General features: G+C 41.7%; 3 protein-coding genes across 3 annotated transcripts; all 3 read right to left on the bottom strand.

The window, feature by feature from the left end:
* Positions 1 to 4,067: 4,067 nt before the first annotated feature.
* Positions 4,068 to 9,228, bottom strand: pcare1 (photoreceptor cilium actin regulator 1; the record flags this gene model as incomplete). The annotated part of the gene is made up of 3 exons (XM_080751042.1): positions 4,068 to 4,188; positions 5,735 to 6,054; positions 6,214 to 9,228. The coding sequence occupies 3 exons, from the start codon at positions 9,226 to 9,228 to the stop codon at positions 4,068 to 4,070; spliced, it is 3,456 nt and encodes a 1,151-aa protein (XP_080607168.1).
* Positions 9,229 to 10,438: 1,210 nt separating this feature from the next.
* Positions 10,439 to 13,046, bottom strand: LOC308306142 (G-protein coupled receptor family C group 6 member A-like; the record flags this gene model as incomplete). Its single annotated transcript, XM_080751041.1, has 3 exons — positions 10,439 to 10,444; positions 12,029 to 12,745; positions 13,038 to 13,046. The coding sequence occupies 3 exons, from the start codon at positions 13,044 to 13,046 to the stop codon at positions 10,439 to 10,441; spliced, it is 732 nt and encodes a 243-aa protein (XP_080607167.1).
* A 383-nt stretch (positions 13,047 to 13,429) lies between these two features.
* LOC308306141 (G-protein coupled receptor family C group 6 member A-like) lies at positions 13,430 to 16,153 on the bottom strand (the record flags this gene model as incomplete). The annotated part of the gene is made up of 4 exons (XM_080751040.1): positions 16,036 to 16,153; positions 15,048 to 15,336; positions 13,680 to 14,496; positions 13,430 to 13,467 (listed from the first exon to the last, which is right to left on the bottom strand). Exons 1-4 carry the CDS (start codon positions 16,116 to 16,118, stop codon positions 13,430 to 13,432), a joined length of 1,227 nt encoding a protein of 408 aa, XP_080607166.1. The 5' UTR covers positions 16,119 to 16,153.
* Positions 16,154 to 18,854: the final 2,701 nt, after the last annotated feature.

The raw sequence follows: 18,854 nt of genomic DNA, 5'->3' as shown, positions 1-18,854 counted from the left end.
AAAGACCAGACAGGGGGTCACCTAAAGGGCAAGCAGTCTCAGCACGACATGTCCTGCTACTGTGTAGTGAAAGCTGTGACCCATATTATGGCAAGCATTTCATACAAGCAGACAGTTAATAATAGCTATTGTATTAATTAAAGGGATATTTAACTTTCAAATAAAAAAAACATTTTTAAAAGTAATGGATGAATTACAGCCCCTCACACGTTAGAATGTCCTTCTAATGCGTGAGGGGACCGTGATTTTTCCATCAATTTTCTTTTTCATTTATTGTTTATATTTTGAAAGTGAAATATACCTTTAACAATATAAGTTCACAACACAGTTGGAACACATCAGTGTCATTTGTTGGTCAAAACTCAGTGCACTATAGAAAAGAAAACTGTTTCTCTGCTCCCTGTATCTGCTTGTCAGGTGAGACATACCACATTACATCCATAATCCTGCCTGAATCCAGTTTCTGTCCAATTCCCTTCTGCACCTGGTATGAATGATGAATGTGACCATTCCTAAACAATGAAGCAATCCTACAGAAGAACAGCTGTGTAAATTGATTGTTAGCAATGTCATTGTGCAATAATAACACATGCCCAGTCATTGAATGTTTGGAGAGTGGTTCTGGTTACCAGTAAATATTTGGGACCCACCAGCCCCATTGGAGGGGTGGCAGCAAAAGGGAAGACATCAGCATTGTTATATCTCAGCATGTAACTCACATAACAATATCAATACCCTACCAGTGCAGAACAATCATGTTTGTTTTCAGATTAATAGAGGTGATACTGTACCATTTCAGCATTTCCTTTTATTGTCACTTCTCAGACCTGTTGACTTCAACCACACAATCATAACCAGCTCATAACACCCTTTCCAAACATTGCAACAAAGTCGCGAAGTATATACAGTAACTGAACATTTCAAATCAACACACTAACAATGGTTAGTGACTAGACTTTTAAAATTTCACGCTCTTGCTACAATACTATTTTTTATTAGCTGAAAATGTAATATTAATTATTTTTAGAAGGTAATTGTTGTAGTTTTTAATACAAAAATAAATGTAACTCAATCACTAAGCAAACGTTCATGTTCATAGGGCTATTTGATTATGCAACATCAGCCTCACATGCTGTGTTTTCAGTTTATCAAATTCTGCATGATGAAGCCGGATTTATACTTAAGTCGACGGTTGTCGCACACCAAAAATAGCAGATCTACAAGTTCACATGTCACCATGTTGCTGACAATAAATTAACCATAAGGGTTACTGAGACTTACTGTATGATGCTGGCAAACCAGACAGTAAGGGATTTATAACTTCCTTGAGATAACTGCCAAACAATGCAGAGTATAATGTCATTCTTGGACCAAGATAAATCTTTTTCTGAGAAAGGTTGTTGAGCTTGCCAAAGAAAATCCCACCATACCTCTGCTGCAATGCCGTTTCTGTCAGACAGAACTGTTTCCTTGTTCCTTCCCAGAAGTGACAACAAACAAAGTAGGGTGCGACATAGAAAGAACACTATCCTTGCATGCGTAAACTTGCACGCTCTAGTTTAACAACTTTCTCCTCCAATTTGAAATGAAAGCTTTGCACTCGTACACAGTAAAACCCTCAGTGTTTCATTTAATCTATTTGCAAGTTAACACTGAAGATTTCACGGTGCCTACTAATTATTCTTTCTCTGTAATCGGTTGCTTACTGTCTGGCCAGATCGATGTAGTCAAATCTCCCAGTAGAACTATTTATCTTTATTAATTAGCTGAGTAATTGAATTGATTGTGTAAGAAGCATAGCAGAGGTTGTATGAGGTAGTATCATTTTGTTTGGTCCCCTTCTCTAGCACACAGACAGGACTGTCCTTTGGCTCTCTGCCTGGGAGTGATGTGGCAGGTGGCTCCTTGAAGGCTGTCGTCTCATGATGACATGGTATGAGGATACTCTTGCTTTAACCACTTTCAATCTGGCCTCCCTATTTTGGGCATGTCATTATAGGTGACATTTTCAAAACATTCGAATATAGCAAAACATCATATTGGCTTCCCACAGAATTGTTGACGTACTACACATCTTTCTAATCTTTTCTCTCAGCATTCGCAGGTGAACCTAACTGTTTGTTTGATAAAGTATACCGTATATCATATTACACTGGACAAGTGAAAAGGGATAATGGTATTGTTTTAGACATAGCCGATATTCTCTGGAATAATACAATACATTGGATTTAAGGGGCCTAACATTTCAATGGCAAAGATTGGTTGCGTGCAGGAACTTAGCTGCACGGAACAAGGAAATGGAAACATAATACAGAATATCCCCAAGCTTTACAGTTCATTACAGTACAGTATGTACCAACTCTTCACAGGTCCTAGCCAATTTAGGAACAAACACCAGGCTAAACTCAAGTACTTTACTTTAGTAACATTTTTACTAGGGTATTTCAAATTTCCTGGATGGCTTGACTCTAGGCTTAAAATAATTGATATAAATATTTTTTGTAAATCCCTAAGCATAGAATCAAGCGAGGATCCTGGTGAATCATGACCATAAAATCTTTGATTCTGTGAAAAGAAAATGTTAGTATATAATGATATGATATAAATACCCTTTGTTTAGCTGTTTTCATTTGTTTCTCCACAGAATCAAAGGTTTCATGGTCATGATTTACCAGGATCCTGGATGACTTGATTCTAGGCTTAAAATAATTGATATAAATATGATTGTATAGCTCTATGGGAAAAATTAATGGCCGATCTTTTAGTGGCACCAGTAAACTACGTCCACTGCTATGCCCTATACACAGCATACCCAAAGTAAATTGATTGTTGTTCTTGAACCATTTGGAATAGATGCATGGCCATGGTAGTACTTTGAAGTTTGTCCCCAGCAAACATAATCAACTCTATGTGTAACAACTGACTTGAGTAATACAAGTTTCAACTTACTGGAATAGAAGAGTTTTCATTCTCGCCTAAATATTTCCTATAAATAGATGCCTGCCTGTATAACACTATGTGAGCTGGAAAACACAATGTGGCCACAGTATGAAGCCGCTCATTACCATAAAACATTTGAGGTAAAGGGGAAATAAGATAATAATAAACTTAATGAATTATCAGTTTAACCTATACATAGTAACAGTAATCACATCAAGGATGCAGAAATGTGTACATTTTTTATTTCAAACAAAAGGTAAAAAATAAAAGCCATCAACAAACACTGAGAATTCAAAGAATGCTTTTTCAGAAGTTGTAGATATTGTTAACAAATATACACATTAGTAAATAAAGCCAGAGAATTTACATCTCTTTAGGCTAGTGTAAACACATTATTGTTTTTGCTTTCACAACAACCCTCATTGACCTTCATAATTATTGTTCTGACCTTCTTCATAACCAAAAACTCCCTCCAACTCCAATCCAAAGCCAACACTTTCCATGCCTGGAAGTATAGTTAATTCACTCTGCATTTGATCAATTTGAACTGTAAATAGAGGAAGAATACTGATAAGCTTCTTGTGTCAACAGAATACCATTTGAATAAAAAAAATAAAAAAAATAAAAATAAAAAAAAAGTTTATAAAATTGAATAAAAAGTCTGCTTATTCAACAGTATGATTTCAATTTAATTAAACGCATTCCTGTTTTAGGCATTCTTGATTCACTTAAATTATAATCTCTTCGTGGAACCAAATTAGGAGTGTAAGACATCGTAAACATTAAACATGCAGGACATGTAGACACACACGCACGCACGCACGCACGCACGCACGCACACACACACACACACACACACACACACACACACACACACACACACACACACACACACTGTATATACGCAGTATACTGTATATTATGTATACTGTAGTGTAGATTTTGCAGATATGCATATCATTCTGCTACATCTGAACAGTAGGAGAAACCACAGTGGGTTGGTGGTACCCCAAGAGCACAGAGGACAGAAATAGCAGTTCCTCTCTTCTGTTAAATGAAAAACAACAGTTTAAATCTCTGGAGAGGCCTGCTAATCCATAATCCTCCTTGGTTCTTCCTTGGCTCCTTCATTCAAGGTGTAAGGCCTGACCCACAACGCATAGGTCTGGGTGCGAAGCAGAACGTGCTTTAGCTCTGAGATCCGATTGGATACTCCACAGCTCCTCCCTTGCGGGCTCATCTTCCAGCCTATGAAAATGACAGAGAGGATACGGTCAGCAAATGGGTCAGGTGGGTGTGTGCCACTTGGAGGTGAGTCACAGATTAGCCGGTTAATGTCAACTGCACTGTACTTAGAAGAAGAGCATAATATATACAGTGTAGTTGACCATAGAAGCATAACAGATGCCAAAACCTCAATGTCCAGCGTAGTCAGTCTATATTACTCTGGCCATAATACACAGAATATAAATCTGAAGTACAGCTGTATAAGGTAGCCAGATAAGTCGCCCTCTTTCAAAGTCGCCCCCAAACTCGTTTCCCAACGGGTCTGTGGCCTTAAGCTAGATGCAGAATAGACTAAAATCAAATATTTGCTTCTGGGGGTCCCTGGAACAAAATATTTTGTGATGGGGGTCCGTAGCCAAATACATATCATTATGGGGGTCCTTCACATGACAAAGTTTGGGAAACACTGATGGCAACATAAGTTTTTTTCAGAAAATTGTTATGATTTAGAAGACATTTGTAGAATGTGCCTATCAGTGGTTAAGGACCCCCAAAATGTGTTTTTGGCCGTGGACCCCCATCTCAAAATATTTTGTTCCACGGATGGACCCCTATTGCAAACTTTTTTGTTCCAGGGTCCCCTAGAAGCACAGATTTGATTTTAGTCTAATCTGCATCTAGCTTAAGGCCACAGACCCGTTGGGAAACAAGTCTGGGGCGACTTTGAAAGAGGGCGACTTTTCTGGCATTCCTGTATAAAGGCCATTTAAAACATTAAAAGACACAATCATTCTGGTTCCATTTGAGGGGACCACATGATACAGTTTCTTTCCAAACGCACATCATACAGCGGCATGATTTTGTGGACAATCTCTCTGACAGTAAATGCAATAAACATAAATGCAGACTTGCAAGGCCTAACTTATTCTTCAGTGAACAATAGCCTACATTGTGCAACGTATGTATAGCTTCAACTCATAAAGGTGTTGATGCGTTTTACCTTGCACTTCTGATGCAATAGACTACAAATCAAATGTACCCTCCTGTCTTTTCTCTCTACATTGCTTTCACTTTACCTAAGAGTCTGAGAATTTTGCTGGCATTGTAATCCAATAACCTGGTGACACAGCATTTTCAGCAACATATTTCAGAAACTTCACAAGTCATTATGAACAACATATTTTAACACCTTTGCTTATCTCAGTGAAGCTCATGTTAAGTCACGCGAACTAACACAAATTGCTAACACACAAACTATACTTAGAAATGTAATCACAATAAACAGATGTTTGATACAGTAGTGTACCAAATCACTCAGGCCTGAGAGCATGTCCTAATGTTATAAAGACTAAATAAACACTATTAGAGGGAACTGTGTTCTGCAGCCATCCATTTTATTTGTAAGCCTATAATATTAAACACACAAGCAGTGCAATGTGTTCATACAATGACGATATGCATAATTCTATGGCTGATTAAAACATGATGCATTTGTTTTTAGTTTTTGCCATTTGACGCGGTCGTACCACAAAGTATACATGTGTGTCAATTACTGTCAAACACTCACCCTTGTGTATTTATAGATGGCTCACTTCCACACATCTCTGCTACAGAAAAGTTGCTTGGTGGTCGAAGTGGCAGGGTCAGACTTGGCCTTCGATCTGAATGGCTGCGCCGGATGAAGGGCTGGGGGCCTCGGACAAATGGCGGAAGCCTGCCCTGATTTCTCCAAGGCCGTGGGAAAGCCCCAGTGGAGGCCCATGCCTGAGGTGGACAAGGCTGTGCCTCGAAGAGCGATGGGGAGGCAGGGCAGAAGACAGAGCGAGCGTTACTTTTGAGCCGAGTAGATGAGTCTTCCCCACTGTTCTCTCGTGTCCATCTTTGCACTTTAGGTGAGGCCGGCGGAGACGGCGCTTTGAAAGGGTACGATGGGGCCGAGTTCGCGTTTGAAATATTCTGTCTTTGTACTTTAGGTGAGGCGGGTGGAGACGGTGCCTTGAAGAAAGAGTGTACAGAGTTTGTGTTTGAATTATTTCGTCTCTGTACTTTAGGTGAAGCTGGTGGAGAGGGTGCCTTGAAAGAGTTGGAGGATGGCGAGTTTACATTTGCGAAGCCCTGCCTTGCAACAGGTGAGCTTGGTAACATCCTCTGAACTGGTGGTGGTGTAGGGAGTTTCCGGTTGGTTGGGGGGCTGATTGAGGTCGAAGAGCTGGGCGTGTTTCTGAAAGCATGGGGACTGGGAAGTCTTCGGTGTGAGCTGCTTGGAGTAGAAGGTGTGGATGGTAGCATTCGGACCCTAGATGTTGATTGGGTAGAAGGTGGTTGGCTAACAAATACTGAAGTGGGAGGCACCGTACACATTGAATTGTTAGAACCAGGGGCCGGACGGCAACTGCCGTCTTCTTCCTCTGCTGATGCTGCTGGGCTGGGAGCTGGTGTTGGAACGTGATAGCACAAAGAAGAAATGTCCAATGCAGAGTCTGACGAGTGCTGCAGGTGTATGACTTTTCTGGACTGTTTATACAGGGAAGCAGCATGCTCTACGTCTGAGTCAACCTCTGGCTGAAGGTCAGGTTGGCTATGTGCTTCAGCAGATGTGTCCTGGTAATCTGTCATGGTGGAAACAACTCTAGAACCTTGGGGCAGGCTCCCTTTGCTTGGCAGTACTGCCACAGACTGAACGGAGGCCCGCAGTCGTGACACCATGGCCTTCTTCCCAACAGCCGATCTCCCTGCATTGGTAGCCCTTTCGTCTGTTTCGGTAGCGGAAATACTCCGGGCTCCCTCAAACGAGTTGTCCAGTAACACCTCCAGTGGTGGCGGCGGAAGATTAGCCAGATCCATGTCCTCCATTTTATAAGTTGATGTGGTTTCAGCTCGACAGCTGGTTATCCTGCTGCTGAGTGCGGCCTCTACGTTTCCCAAACCTGGCAGCACAGGAACGCCGCACCTTCGCACGCCTTTGAGAGGCCCTAGTACTTTGGGGCTCTCTATACCTTCCTCTATACCCTGACTGAAAGTATCAATCAGTCTCTTGACTGAATTTCTACCTCTGGAAAGCCCAGAAGATGGGCGTGATGAAGGTGGGCTCGGAGGTGGGGTGACTTTCAATGGACCCTTAGAAGCTTTCTTTTTGTCTTTCTTTTTCTTATCCTCTCCCGCATCTTTGTTTGCTTCTTGTTCTCCGTTGCCTTGCTTCATGAGGCCTGCCTTGTCCTTGATAGGTTGAGGACTGTTCTTCTCCAGTGCAGGATGTATCCGACTGGCTGCTATAGATTGCACAGGGGAATTTCCCTGACTTTGTTTGGATGGAACTTTGTTACTTGTGTTTGTCTCTTTCTGTCTGCACATTCTATCTATCCTCTGACTTAGAACTCTCTGGGTTCTCTCTAATTCAAGAAGAGTGGGATCTTCTGCTTTGCTCCGCAGTGATTCTGTAGAGCGCGTGCGCCGCTCTTTGGCCACAGGGTTCTTTTTGCCGGCTCCCTTGCGAACAGGAGCTGCTGTCTGGGGTCTCTTTGGGGGTCGATCCTCATCCTCTGCCCACTGACGTCTGCTCGTTTTGGGGCTTTCTGTTAACTTAGCTTTGGCACAGGCATGTTGTGACGGGACAAACCGTATCCGTCCACTGATAGCGTCTTTCATCTTCAATGTCATCTCTACGTTTTGAGGGTTCTCTATGCGCTTTGGTGGCAGGCGGCAAGGTTTTTGTTCTGGTTTAGCAGGTGAAGAGTTTGATCGCTTCCTAACACAAACTTCACTGTCTCCGGTGTCTCCATCTGTTTCCTCCTCATCAGCATCTTCTTCCCCATCATCTAAGGAGACTGATCCCAACAGAGACTCTGTGTCTTTTTGGTCCCCAGCTCTAAGAGTGCATATAGAATCTAGGGAGTTTAGGGAAACACTAGGGCTAATTTTGCTTGAAATCTTTGGCTTTGATGCTCCTTGCCTCATATTTCTGTTGTTGCATCTCATAGGACTGGGAGTCGTCCTATTTGTCCCTGTAGACTCACTACTCCCACGTCTATGGCGTCTTTCAGAGCCAGCCAGGGATTCGTTCTCAGCCCCAATACCACTGTCCTCACTAAAGAGAGCTGAATCCTCCGGTCCCGGCTTGCGCAGCGAGGCCGCTTCTATTCGAGTCAACAGGCGCATTAGCCTGGCCTCTATTGCGTGCTTTGCTTTGAGCTTCTCATCCAGCAGCTCAGAAAGAGACGCAAAGTACTCAACGGCCTCCTCCATAGCAGAGTCTCCAATTCCACCAACAGTTTGGCCCACATTCCGCATTCTCTGAGTCGTATACTGGAGGAGCTGCTGCAACAAATCTGGCGGGGGTTCACTATTCATAGGGTCCATCTTGAGTGGCGAAGAAGAGAGGTTTTTCAGTGGGCTCGGCCAAGCGAGGTGTTCCCCATTCTCTTTCAGGAGCCTCTCCCCCTCATCTACCACTCCCTCAAGGGCCCTGTTGATTTCCTCGTATCGTAGAACCATGAAGGCCACCATAGGCTGCAGGTTATCCTGAGTTTGGGTCGCCTGTTCCAAAAGACCCAGTAGAATGTCATATTTATTTATACTAGGATTCAAAAAGGCGTAAGCAGCTTGGTGAGCTTTTACCAAAGGCTCTGGAAAATCTACTTTCTGGTCTGACAGTGTGGCTTTTTTCTCCTTCTCTTTCTTTTTCAGTGGTTTTATACCTCTGTTATTCTTCTTCGGCTTCTTGGCGGTCTTTTTGTCTGTTGCATCCTGCTTGTCCCCTTGTTTTTCTTTTCCTGCTGTCACTCGACTATTGTCCATCCCGTGTTTATCCAAGTTGACTGCTTCTGGAGCCAGCTCAGAAACTGACACTCTCTTTTTTTGCGGTGTGAGAGGGGGCTCCCTTTGAGCGCAGTGGGCCGGTCCAGCTGGCTTCCTTTCCCTGAGGTCCCCTTCTGCTGGTACTGCGGAGCCCCCACCCTCTCCATCGTCATACTGAGGTTCTCCAGGACACTCCTGGGTCCCAGGCAGCAGTGTCCTACCCCTTAGGATCCCAAAATTGTTGCCCTTTGACGGAGAGCAGCCCATTTCAAAAGTCTCAAATTGAAGATATTTAAAGCCTTTTAGTGTCCAAGTAGGATTTGAAGTAAATAATCCAAAAGAAAGGCGAGGGCCCTTAGCCACCTTCTGTAGCTGTCACATTCAGATGGCTCCTCAAGGCTGAAAAAGCTCTGTATCCGAACACCATTACCCAAAACAAAATATTGATAAATCCATCTTGAAAGGCTATTCTACCAATCATAAATAGGCAAATATATCCAGATAGTGCTCTTCATGTTTCTTACTGTACTGTATCCTCCTGTGTGTCACAAGGGACAAGCAGCTGAAAGGATTAGTGAGGCTTTCAGTGCACTCCTCAGCGCACACATGTCAGGTTAAAGCATATAAAACTCACCCACTTGTAAGACCATAAGCTCATTTGTGTAATGATGGCTGGTATCAGGTAGCTTTTTATAGCTTGCACCACAGTATCACTCACTTGCAAACATAAACATATATATATATAGAGATATATATTGTTACACAAGAGGATTATTCAACAGATATAGTGTGCAATTAAGCTTACTTATCATATTCTTTTATTTTCATGATATAAATATTTCCCCCTTGCGTAATGTTCAAATTGTATACAATCGTAACAGTTGTAAAACCAAAGTGTGACAAAGGAGTGCATTAAAGGCTGGGTTATTTGCACGGGTGTCGCACACTGAAAATAGTCGATCTACAAGCTCATCACAGCTTTGTTTATTAAAATGCAGAGAACGACGTAACCTGATTGCACTGTAATATTTGCACATTGATAGAGAAGATAACCTTATAGCTGATGGTATTGATTCATTAATTAATATACTGCTATTCTAGGATCTAGTCTAATGCAATTGGTGTGATTGACAAATTAGAAATGTAGATAATTATGTGTAAAAAAAAAAAAAAAAGAAACAACAGCAACAACACTCAGTTTGTGTTTGGTATGCATGCACCTGCAAGTTTGTTTTTGTTTCAACAGATCTGCAGTCCCAATAGACTGTGTCCGTTCATTGGAACATACTGTTGATAAGATAATTGATTAAAATGTTCCTGTTATTATGATTAATACGGTATAGATATCATTTTCAGTGTTAAACGTCAATGCCATCAGAATGTTGGGACAAATAACTAATATACGATGAGATCTGTCCACTGCAGGTCATAATGACCAGGACACAGGATAACAAAATGCCAAACATACTATCTGGCCTTACGACTGGGGCCAACAACACGAAAACATCTGATATCCAGTGTTATGCTTAATTGTCCAATCAGAATGTGACTAATGTATTCTGTAACTCCATATATCGGTGAAGTTATGTTTTGTATGAGCAGAGATGCAACGATGGGTGTACTGTACTTGCTACAATTTGAACTCTGAACTATATTTTCAATACATCTACAGAAAAATGGAATGACACTGGTGTGGACTCATTTTCTTGTGTGCGAGTACTTTACTATGGTCGGGGAAAACTGTTTATCCATATGGAATATAATAACATTTCCATCAACTGTAGTACAAGCAAGCTTTGGTTTAGGCTACTGTATACAGCCCTTTTCCTCTCTGAAGAGGGATTGATCGGATCCATGTTTACAACACTTGAAGGGGAGCATAGCAACAATTGTGGAGATAAGGAAGCAATAACATAAAACTTAGTTGACATCTCCTTGGAACAATGAAAGCGGGGTTGGCAGCAAAATAGAAGTGTACCTGGTTGAACAAGAACTGAAAATATCTCAAACAGAAGAGGCACACATTTCACAATCTGCCATTAATACAGCCAGTGGGGATGTTCTTTATTACAGTACCAGAATTAACCCTGAATATTTAAAGTTGTGTAAAAAAACAATAATACTAAGGCATTATAGTGTACACTGTACATCCACGTGTTTATTTGCTTGACTTCTTTCAAATGATTATTGACATGCAGATGTGAACATTTCTGGTTTGGGTAGATAATATACACACAGATCTTAAACATCTTCATGTTTATGTTTGTTCCACTGGAAACACATGGCATATAGTCCAACCAGTAATTATGGATTAGGAAATCACTTCAAAGATAAGCACCAGAGAGAAAATGTTCTTATCTGTGGAATTAATGAGATGACAAGCTGATCCACAGACCTATTTGTTGTTATTCTGTACCACGTTATTTTAACCATGTCACATTTTAAATGCATTTTTCTTTCTATTGTTGTGTTTATTACAATCTGCTTTACGTGCAAATAAACTAAACAGAGACATTGTTGGGTTCAGATTATTTGCTGTACATTTTTTAATTGAAGGCTTCATTTCTAGTTGATCCTTACAGTTGTTGTATATCAGGCTTCATGTCACATAACACAGGGGATGACTAACTCTCATAACTTTTCTCAGGCAAATGGAGATTGTTTTATGTTTAGCAATTCAAAGCAAGCACATTTTCAACAGATTCCTCAAAATTCATATCTTTCAATTCAACAACACACTGTACATTCTGAATGAATACACTAATACACATGCACAAAAAGTACATTCCATCTGGCTATTACATGTTTATGTCATAAAGGCAACTAATAACGTCCAACATTTTTCAGATAGACACACAAGGCAGTATTTCAATAATAAAAATAAAAAAGTGGATCTTTATATCAATGACTTTGATCTGAACCTTTGCCTTATATCTCTCAAATTTATAACTGCTATAGAAGATTTTACATTGGATATGCCTGAATCTGTAGAATGACAACTCTTGACTGAATTCCCTCTACATGGTGGTACTGCCTCCTCAGAATCACAAGCTAAATCTGACAGTACATCTTTGGTGGTGTCGATTGAATACATGCGCACTCTGTTTAAATAAGCCTGCTGACTAATATCTTTTTTCCTGCTAAGTATCATGTAACACTTGGGGAAAAAAAGGCAGAAAATCACACCAAAGTTGGAGACAACAATGGCAGATGCTTGGACAGATGAGCGCTGTTGACTTTTTGTCACATATATTGGGATAAAACAGACCCAAACAAATAGGTAAATAAGCATGCAGAAAATAATGTGACCTGTCTCATTAAAGCGTTGCGGAACCTTTCTAGCTTTGAGGGCGAGAATGAAGCAAATAAGGGCAAGTAGAGCGATGTAGCATAGCATAATGCCAAATCCCCAATTAGATCCTTCGTTGCACTGCCGCAAAATGGCCATGCTTTGCCTCAAAATGTGGACCTCCACCTTTGGACCACTAATGATCAACCATACCAGGCAGATAACCCCCTGGATGGCTGTACCACAAATAATAATGACAGGGGGCTTATAAAGTTTGTTCAACATATGCTGCCGATGTCCGTCCATAAGGAATGCAAGGAATGTGCGGAAAGCTTTGACCAAGATACAAGACACAGTCAGTGTGAAGCCAAAGCTATACATGGTTTGGCGAGATCTGCAAATGTGATCGCTGGGCCTGCCAACAAACAATACCACTGCGCCAAAGCTAACGGCAAGCCCAGCCATCATGATAAAGCAGAGCTTCCCACCTGCAACCTGGAACACAACAGTGTGACGACCAATCACAAAAATAATCAGGACAGATACAAGCAGCAGGTACCCTAGTCCAGTAGCAACAAGTAGGACAATAGCAATATGGTCCTTCAGTCTCAAATAGCTTTCTGTTCTTGCCTCACATTTGCTCCAACCTCTCAAAGACCAGGTTCCATTTGGGCACACCAGGCAATGTAGAAGGTCTGTAAAAAGGTTGCATTAATATAGTATAGGCAGTATTAGAACATGTACAGTATCATCTGTAGTAAAGTAGTAGACAGAATTGTGTACTGACCTGAACCATTGGTGTAAGTTCCTTCTTCACACACGCTACAGTTATAGCAGCAGTGTATCATGAAGATTTTCTTGGCTGTCCCTGGGGGGCAAGATTCTGAGCATCTTGACTCTGGAACCTAAAACGGTCAAGTATTTCTTAATATCTTATTTCATTTATTTGTATTAAACTATAGTGTTGTACAGCAGCATGAAGGAGAAGCTAGCATTACTCTTACTGTTTTGTTTGTAGTTGCCCAGTTTATACTTGCTGATCTGATCTCCACAACACCTTCCATCAGATTATACCGTCCGATATCTTCAAAACGTCTCCCGTCTCCCCTCTTTGCCCAATATACCAAGTCATAGCCATCCACAAAGCTGCCAGAATCATCAAAGAAAAACTGCTTATTGTCATGTGTGAAATTCATTTTCTTCAGTGCCTGGAGAAGCTGAAACAAATAAGAACATAAACACATTATTTATTATCGAGTGTCAATAAAATGTCCTGGTCCAAATCCTAACCCTGGAATCGATAAATAAAATGTAATTCATAAAATAAATAATAAATATAGATATCTATATCTATATCTATAGACATCTATTTACGTTTTTCTTACTTTCCGTGGTAGAATGTTTGTCTCTCTCGAACAATTAAACTGACTGCAATTGAGAAGAGATCGCAGTGCATGAGCAATTGACCACACAGCCAGTGTCTCTGAATATGTCAAGCGCAAATCAACTGCATTTGTCAGAAAGTCATCGTTTGCCTTTTGGGGGTCAGGCAGTGTGCAGGCAAGTTCGGATTTCAACATCAGGGAGTCTGACAAAGGACAGTGGGCAGCAGGATTGCTCTTGAGGCACTCTTTGTGTTTTATTAGTTCTGGTGAACATCCGAACCTGGCATCTTTGTACTCTTCAATGAAATGATTCACCGCTCCTGGGCCGGGCATAAGATTTGTGAGGAAGTTCTTGAATCCCGGGTTATGGCCTTTGATGAAACTAAATCCAAAAATGTCGCCAATTGCATTGATGCCTTTCATTGAGGCCAAAGTTCGTGACATGGACCAGCTATCGGTGGCAATCCAGGTTCTAGAGATCCCTCTGCCGATCATCTCTTCAAACAGCTGTTCAACTAGCTCACTTCTCAGGATGAGCAAGACTACCTGGGCATGGGAAGACTGAATATGGTCTGCCACCTCACGGATCCGCTGCGTGTTGTCGCTGTGGCCCAGGTAATGAGGGATGACCTCCTGGAAAGCAGCGCACACGCCTGCAGTGTCAGCCTCTTTCAGGAAACCATGGAGAGCATCCCTGCCATATGCATCGTCCCCTGAGACCACGCCCACCCAGTTCCAGTCAAAGTGAGCCATGAGCTGGGCCAGAGCACGGGTCTGGTGTTCATCGCTAGGTATGGTGCGCAAGAAGGACGGGAAACGGAATTTATCGTCTAGGATTGCTGCAGATGACGTGGTGCTTATCTAAAAGAGACAAGAAAATGATAATAAAACTGTTAAGGCCTTACATTTCAACCGTGTCTGATTTTAATCCAAGATACCATGTCAAGTTGCCAGGGGTGTCACAAGGGGGTGGGGGGAAGTGGGACTGAGTTACTAGGGCCCAAGGTGGAGGGGCCATAATTATTTTATGCTTTAACTATTGAAAAATAGCAGATATACAGGCTCACAGTGTGGCACCGAGTGCCACGCTGCGAGCTTGTAGATCTGCTATTTTTGAAAATATAAATATTTTGAGACGGGGTCCGTAGCCAAATACATATCATTTTGGGGGTCCTTCACAGAAACATAGGTTTTTCAAAAAACCTTCAAAGGATTTGAAATATTCAAAGATCTAAAATAGCAGATCTACAAGCTCGCAGTGTGGCAACGAGCTTGTATATCTGCTATTTTTAAAATGTTCACAAAATAATGCGTAATAATGCGTTCCCAGTCTAAATGGATTAAGTGAATCCTTGTACCCAGGGCCCAGAATTTGGTGCGACACCCCTGCAGGTTAAGCTGCTAATGCTCACCTGAGGAACCATGAAGATGCCTATGAGCGGAGCCACAGCGATGGACACTTCAGAGAAGCGTGCTCCAATAATGGCCTTCACTACTGGGCTCTCTGTGAAGTCACATTGCGCTGTCATTGAGCTGTTGATGGCCAAGAGGTGCATGGCATTTTGGAGGGCTTTGCTTGCATCTGCACATGTGTCACAGATGATGTAACCAAGACGAATGCCAGGCAGAAAGCCAGAGTCATTGATTGTGTCAATAGTGTGGATGACGGCCAAGGTCTGAATAAATGCACGCATATCAAACCTGGAATCAGAAGACACAGGTACTCACTTGAAACTACATTTCTGAATGAATTCACCACAGAAGAGCTAAAAGGCTCTCCCACCCACCAAAACATACAGCCGAATAGACTATTTTACAATAATCTATCTATATCTAAAACACATAGTGTACATTATAGTGTCAGATGGGATATAGAATATGTAAATTCCTTGCCACTGGAGAGTTTTGCTGCTTTGGTGCCAGAGTTATTTGAGTTATAAATATGAATGTAATGCCTACATCAGAATAATATTGGATTACTGGTTTAGGGAAGGATATTTTCTTCAATGGTGGTGTACTTTGTGTGATGAATGTAACAAAGTGGCTCATACATACTGTATGGGCTTGTATTTATCTTGGAGTGGGCAGAGTGACAAAGTTTAAAAGCAATTAAAATAGGGTTTAACATATCTATACATTATCTAAAAATAAACACTTTGAGTCAAATGCACAGCAGGACAATTATGCACACTTAGTAGCAAGCTACAACTGCAACTGCAGTAGATATCTAGATTATGGATTGTGGAAATTCAGAAATAACTCTGACAATTTCCATAGATCATGAAAATGGTTTGAATTATATTCCTATAATTAAAGCCTATTCCCAGCTTATTCCCAAGTGAATTCATCTCATTAAGCTCATTGCAATATATGTATAGGCTGTACGCTTTGAAAACTTACTCTGTGCAGTTGAATCTCCCAGGCTGGGTTCCATTGTGCGGGGTCTCCGCCTTACTATGGCACTCACACAGCATGCCAATCATAATGTCCCCTGGACTGCTTGCCCCACATGTAGACTCGGAGTAATCACAGCTTGATCCCAAGCCCAACAAGAAAATGCTCGCAATCAGAATGTCACACCTCACCCAAGCAAACATGATAAACAACAGACAGGGAGTCTATCACAGTGTGAGCAATACTAGGTCATCACATCACTTTATAGACTGCCTGCTGTTCCCTCCACCACACCCCCACCTGTGAAATGAAGAAGGGAAAAAAAGGAAGAAGTAATGCAACAATTCTGGTTTGTTTAGCCTCCATGGAATTCCGTTTAACAAGGGATTAGGTAAAGTGTGTGTCTTGACAAGAAAGTTAAATGGGTAAATATTAATGCTGCATTATACAGTACCATTAAAGTACTTATCTTCATATAATTGATCCTCACTAATACTCATTATAAGATGGTATAATTTCCATCCACTGGATCAAGACATAGATGTATTTTATGGAGTCTGACTTTTACTTGATATGTAAATGTTAAAATCAATTAAAAAAATTGATCGGTGTCTGACTCTTTAGGCTACTATCTTTATTCTCAAGCCTAGTACTCAAATGTTTTACTTACCGGTAAGTAAAAGTATCAATACTGAAATGTAGAAATACTCCGTTACAAGTAAAAGTCCAGAATTTAAAAGGTACTAGAGTAAAAGTACAAAAGTATTGGCATCAAAATGTACTTAAAGTATTAAAAGTATCCGACTCATTATAGAATGTCCCATTTCAAGTTTTCAAATGTATAAAAATCTTTTGAAATAGAAGATCGGCTATTTTCAAATGGACAAAATGTATAGAGGGTTGAAGCAGTTAATGTATGTTTTGTTATAATAATTGTTACGCCCACTGGGCCTAGGGGTGTTTGTAGACGCAACAAAGGCAAGGTGGTGACTGCCAAAAGGTAGTTTTATTACAATAAGTAGTGAACTTTACATGATATGCAAATTAGGTTGCTCTTACAATATCGGTGGTTCAAGGTGAGACAGGGCTGGGCAGGCACCTATAGACGGGTTTCTTGTTTACAAACATTGAGACTAAATGCACAGGTGATTGTATCATGTAATCAGTCCGTCCAATCCCCAAACCTGTTGTTTTGGGGAGCGCTGGTTAAGCCTGGTTTCATTGGCTAATTTTGGTACCGAATCAAACGTGGACCAGAAACCCGTCTATTGAAAGGAACATAAAAGAAAAGATACAGAGGACTGCTCCCTAACCTAAATGTAACCCCCAAAGCTTCTCCTAGCCAAACACAGAACAGAAGAGTGACGTAACCTGCCCCTACCTGAGCGATAACACAGTGACACCTACAATAGCGAAAATACTTACTAACAATACTTGACCCTGCTCACCACTGTCAAACGTGGACTCGAATAGCAACCTTCACAAAGGAATCAAAGAACAAAGAGAACTGTAGCAGGCGGCTAAGTGCTAAGCTGCTCCGTTGGGAAAGCTGTCTCTAGACTATACCCTCGTAGTTGTGAACTTGTGACAGAGTGACAGCGGCCATGAGAGCCTTCTTCTCTGTGCTTTTATGGAGAGGGCGGACCCAGGGCCGCCACAAGCCATTGTGGTGCCTGACTCACAACTGGCTGTTGCATTAAACGACGTTAAACGACATTAAACTCACTTTGCCACTGACTTTGCCACTCAATTTGCCACTCGGTATGCCATTCACTTTAAGCATTCGCATACCCTCTATAATCAATATACAAAGTAACAACTAGTAACTAAAGTTTTCAAATAAATGTAGTGGAGGAGTAAAAGTATTGGAAATACTCAAGTAAATTACAAATACCACAAAATTCTACATAAATACAGTAGGCCCACAGGGGCAGAGACGCCTGATTATGGATCCCACTGGGAAAGATGGATGGAAACGGCATAGAGCGCTCGTTTTCAGTTATTGTCCACAACATTGCAAGCGGCGCGAAGGCCAGCGGACCTTGGTCCTGCTCTTCGCGCCCGAGCGCGAGTGCACGTGAAGAGCGCCGGCCGCGCGAGTTACAAAGCCGTGGTGAATGCAATCGTTCTATTTAAGCGCACGATAAACGCAATGATAATTGGGTTTTGGTGCACCTCGCGCGGTCCAAGTGACTACAACGGAGCGCTCCCTACGTCCGGTTCAGCCAATCACAAGCTTCAAAAATTAGTCCGGGCATGGTTATCCATCTTTCCCAGTGGGATCCATAATCATGCGGCAGAGACCTAGCCTGACACCTGACATTTAGTTTCACTTCATTATTCAGTCTGAAGTCAGTTCCGCCCACAGCCTTTGCAGGGATGGGCGTTGCCGAAATGAGGCACTGTTCAGCGATTGGTTCACCGACCAACACATGACATAGTGTTGTTATGTGTGCCTGGCTGGCTAGTGGCTAACCTGTTGCTTGCTAGTGCTACTTGCTAACCAAAGAAACAGTCAGAATAGGAGCACTACGAACTAGTAATCAAACACAACATAACATGCCTGCTACTGGTGTTTCATAGCGAGATCGATACGATCGCATTTTACCGCAATTTACCGCGACACGATGTGCGGTACGGTACGGCGGCGGCGCTGGTGTACTTGGAAACACACATGAGTTCTGGGAAACCCCCACCCAAGCTGATCACAAGACGCTGGTTCACAACGCTGATTCGCCCGTTTGGATTTTCAACCGAGGCAGGCCTCCTCATTGAGAGCGATTCTAGACCTGAATCGCAGAAACAAAAAAATTAAAGGGGTGTGG

This window comes from Nannobrachium achirus (assembly GCF_963921795.1).
Source record: "Nannobrachium achirus genome assembly, chromosome: 20".
NCBI lineage: Eukaryota > Metazoa > Chordata > Actinopteri > Myctophiformes > Myctophidae > Nannobrachium > Nannobrachium achirus.
This window is presented reverse-complemented; position numbering and strand designations above follow the sequence as displayed.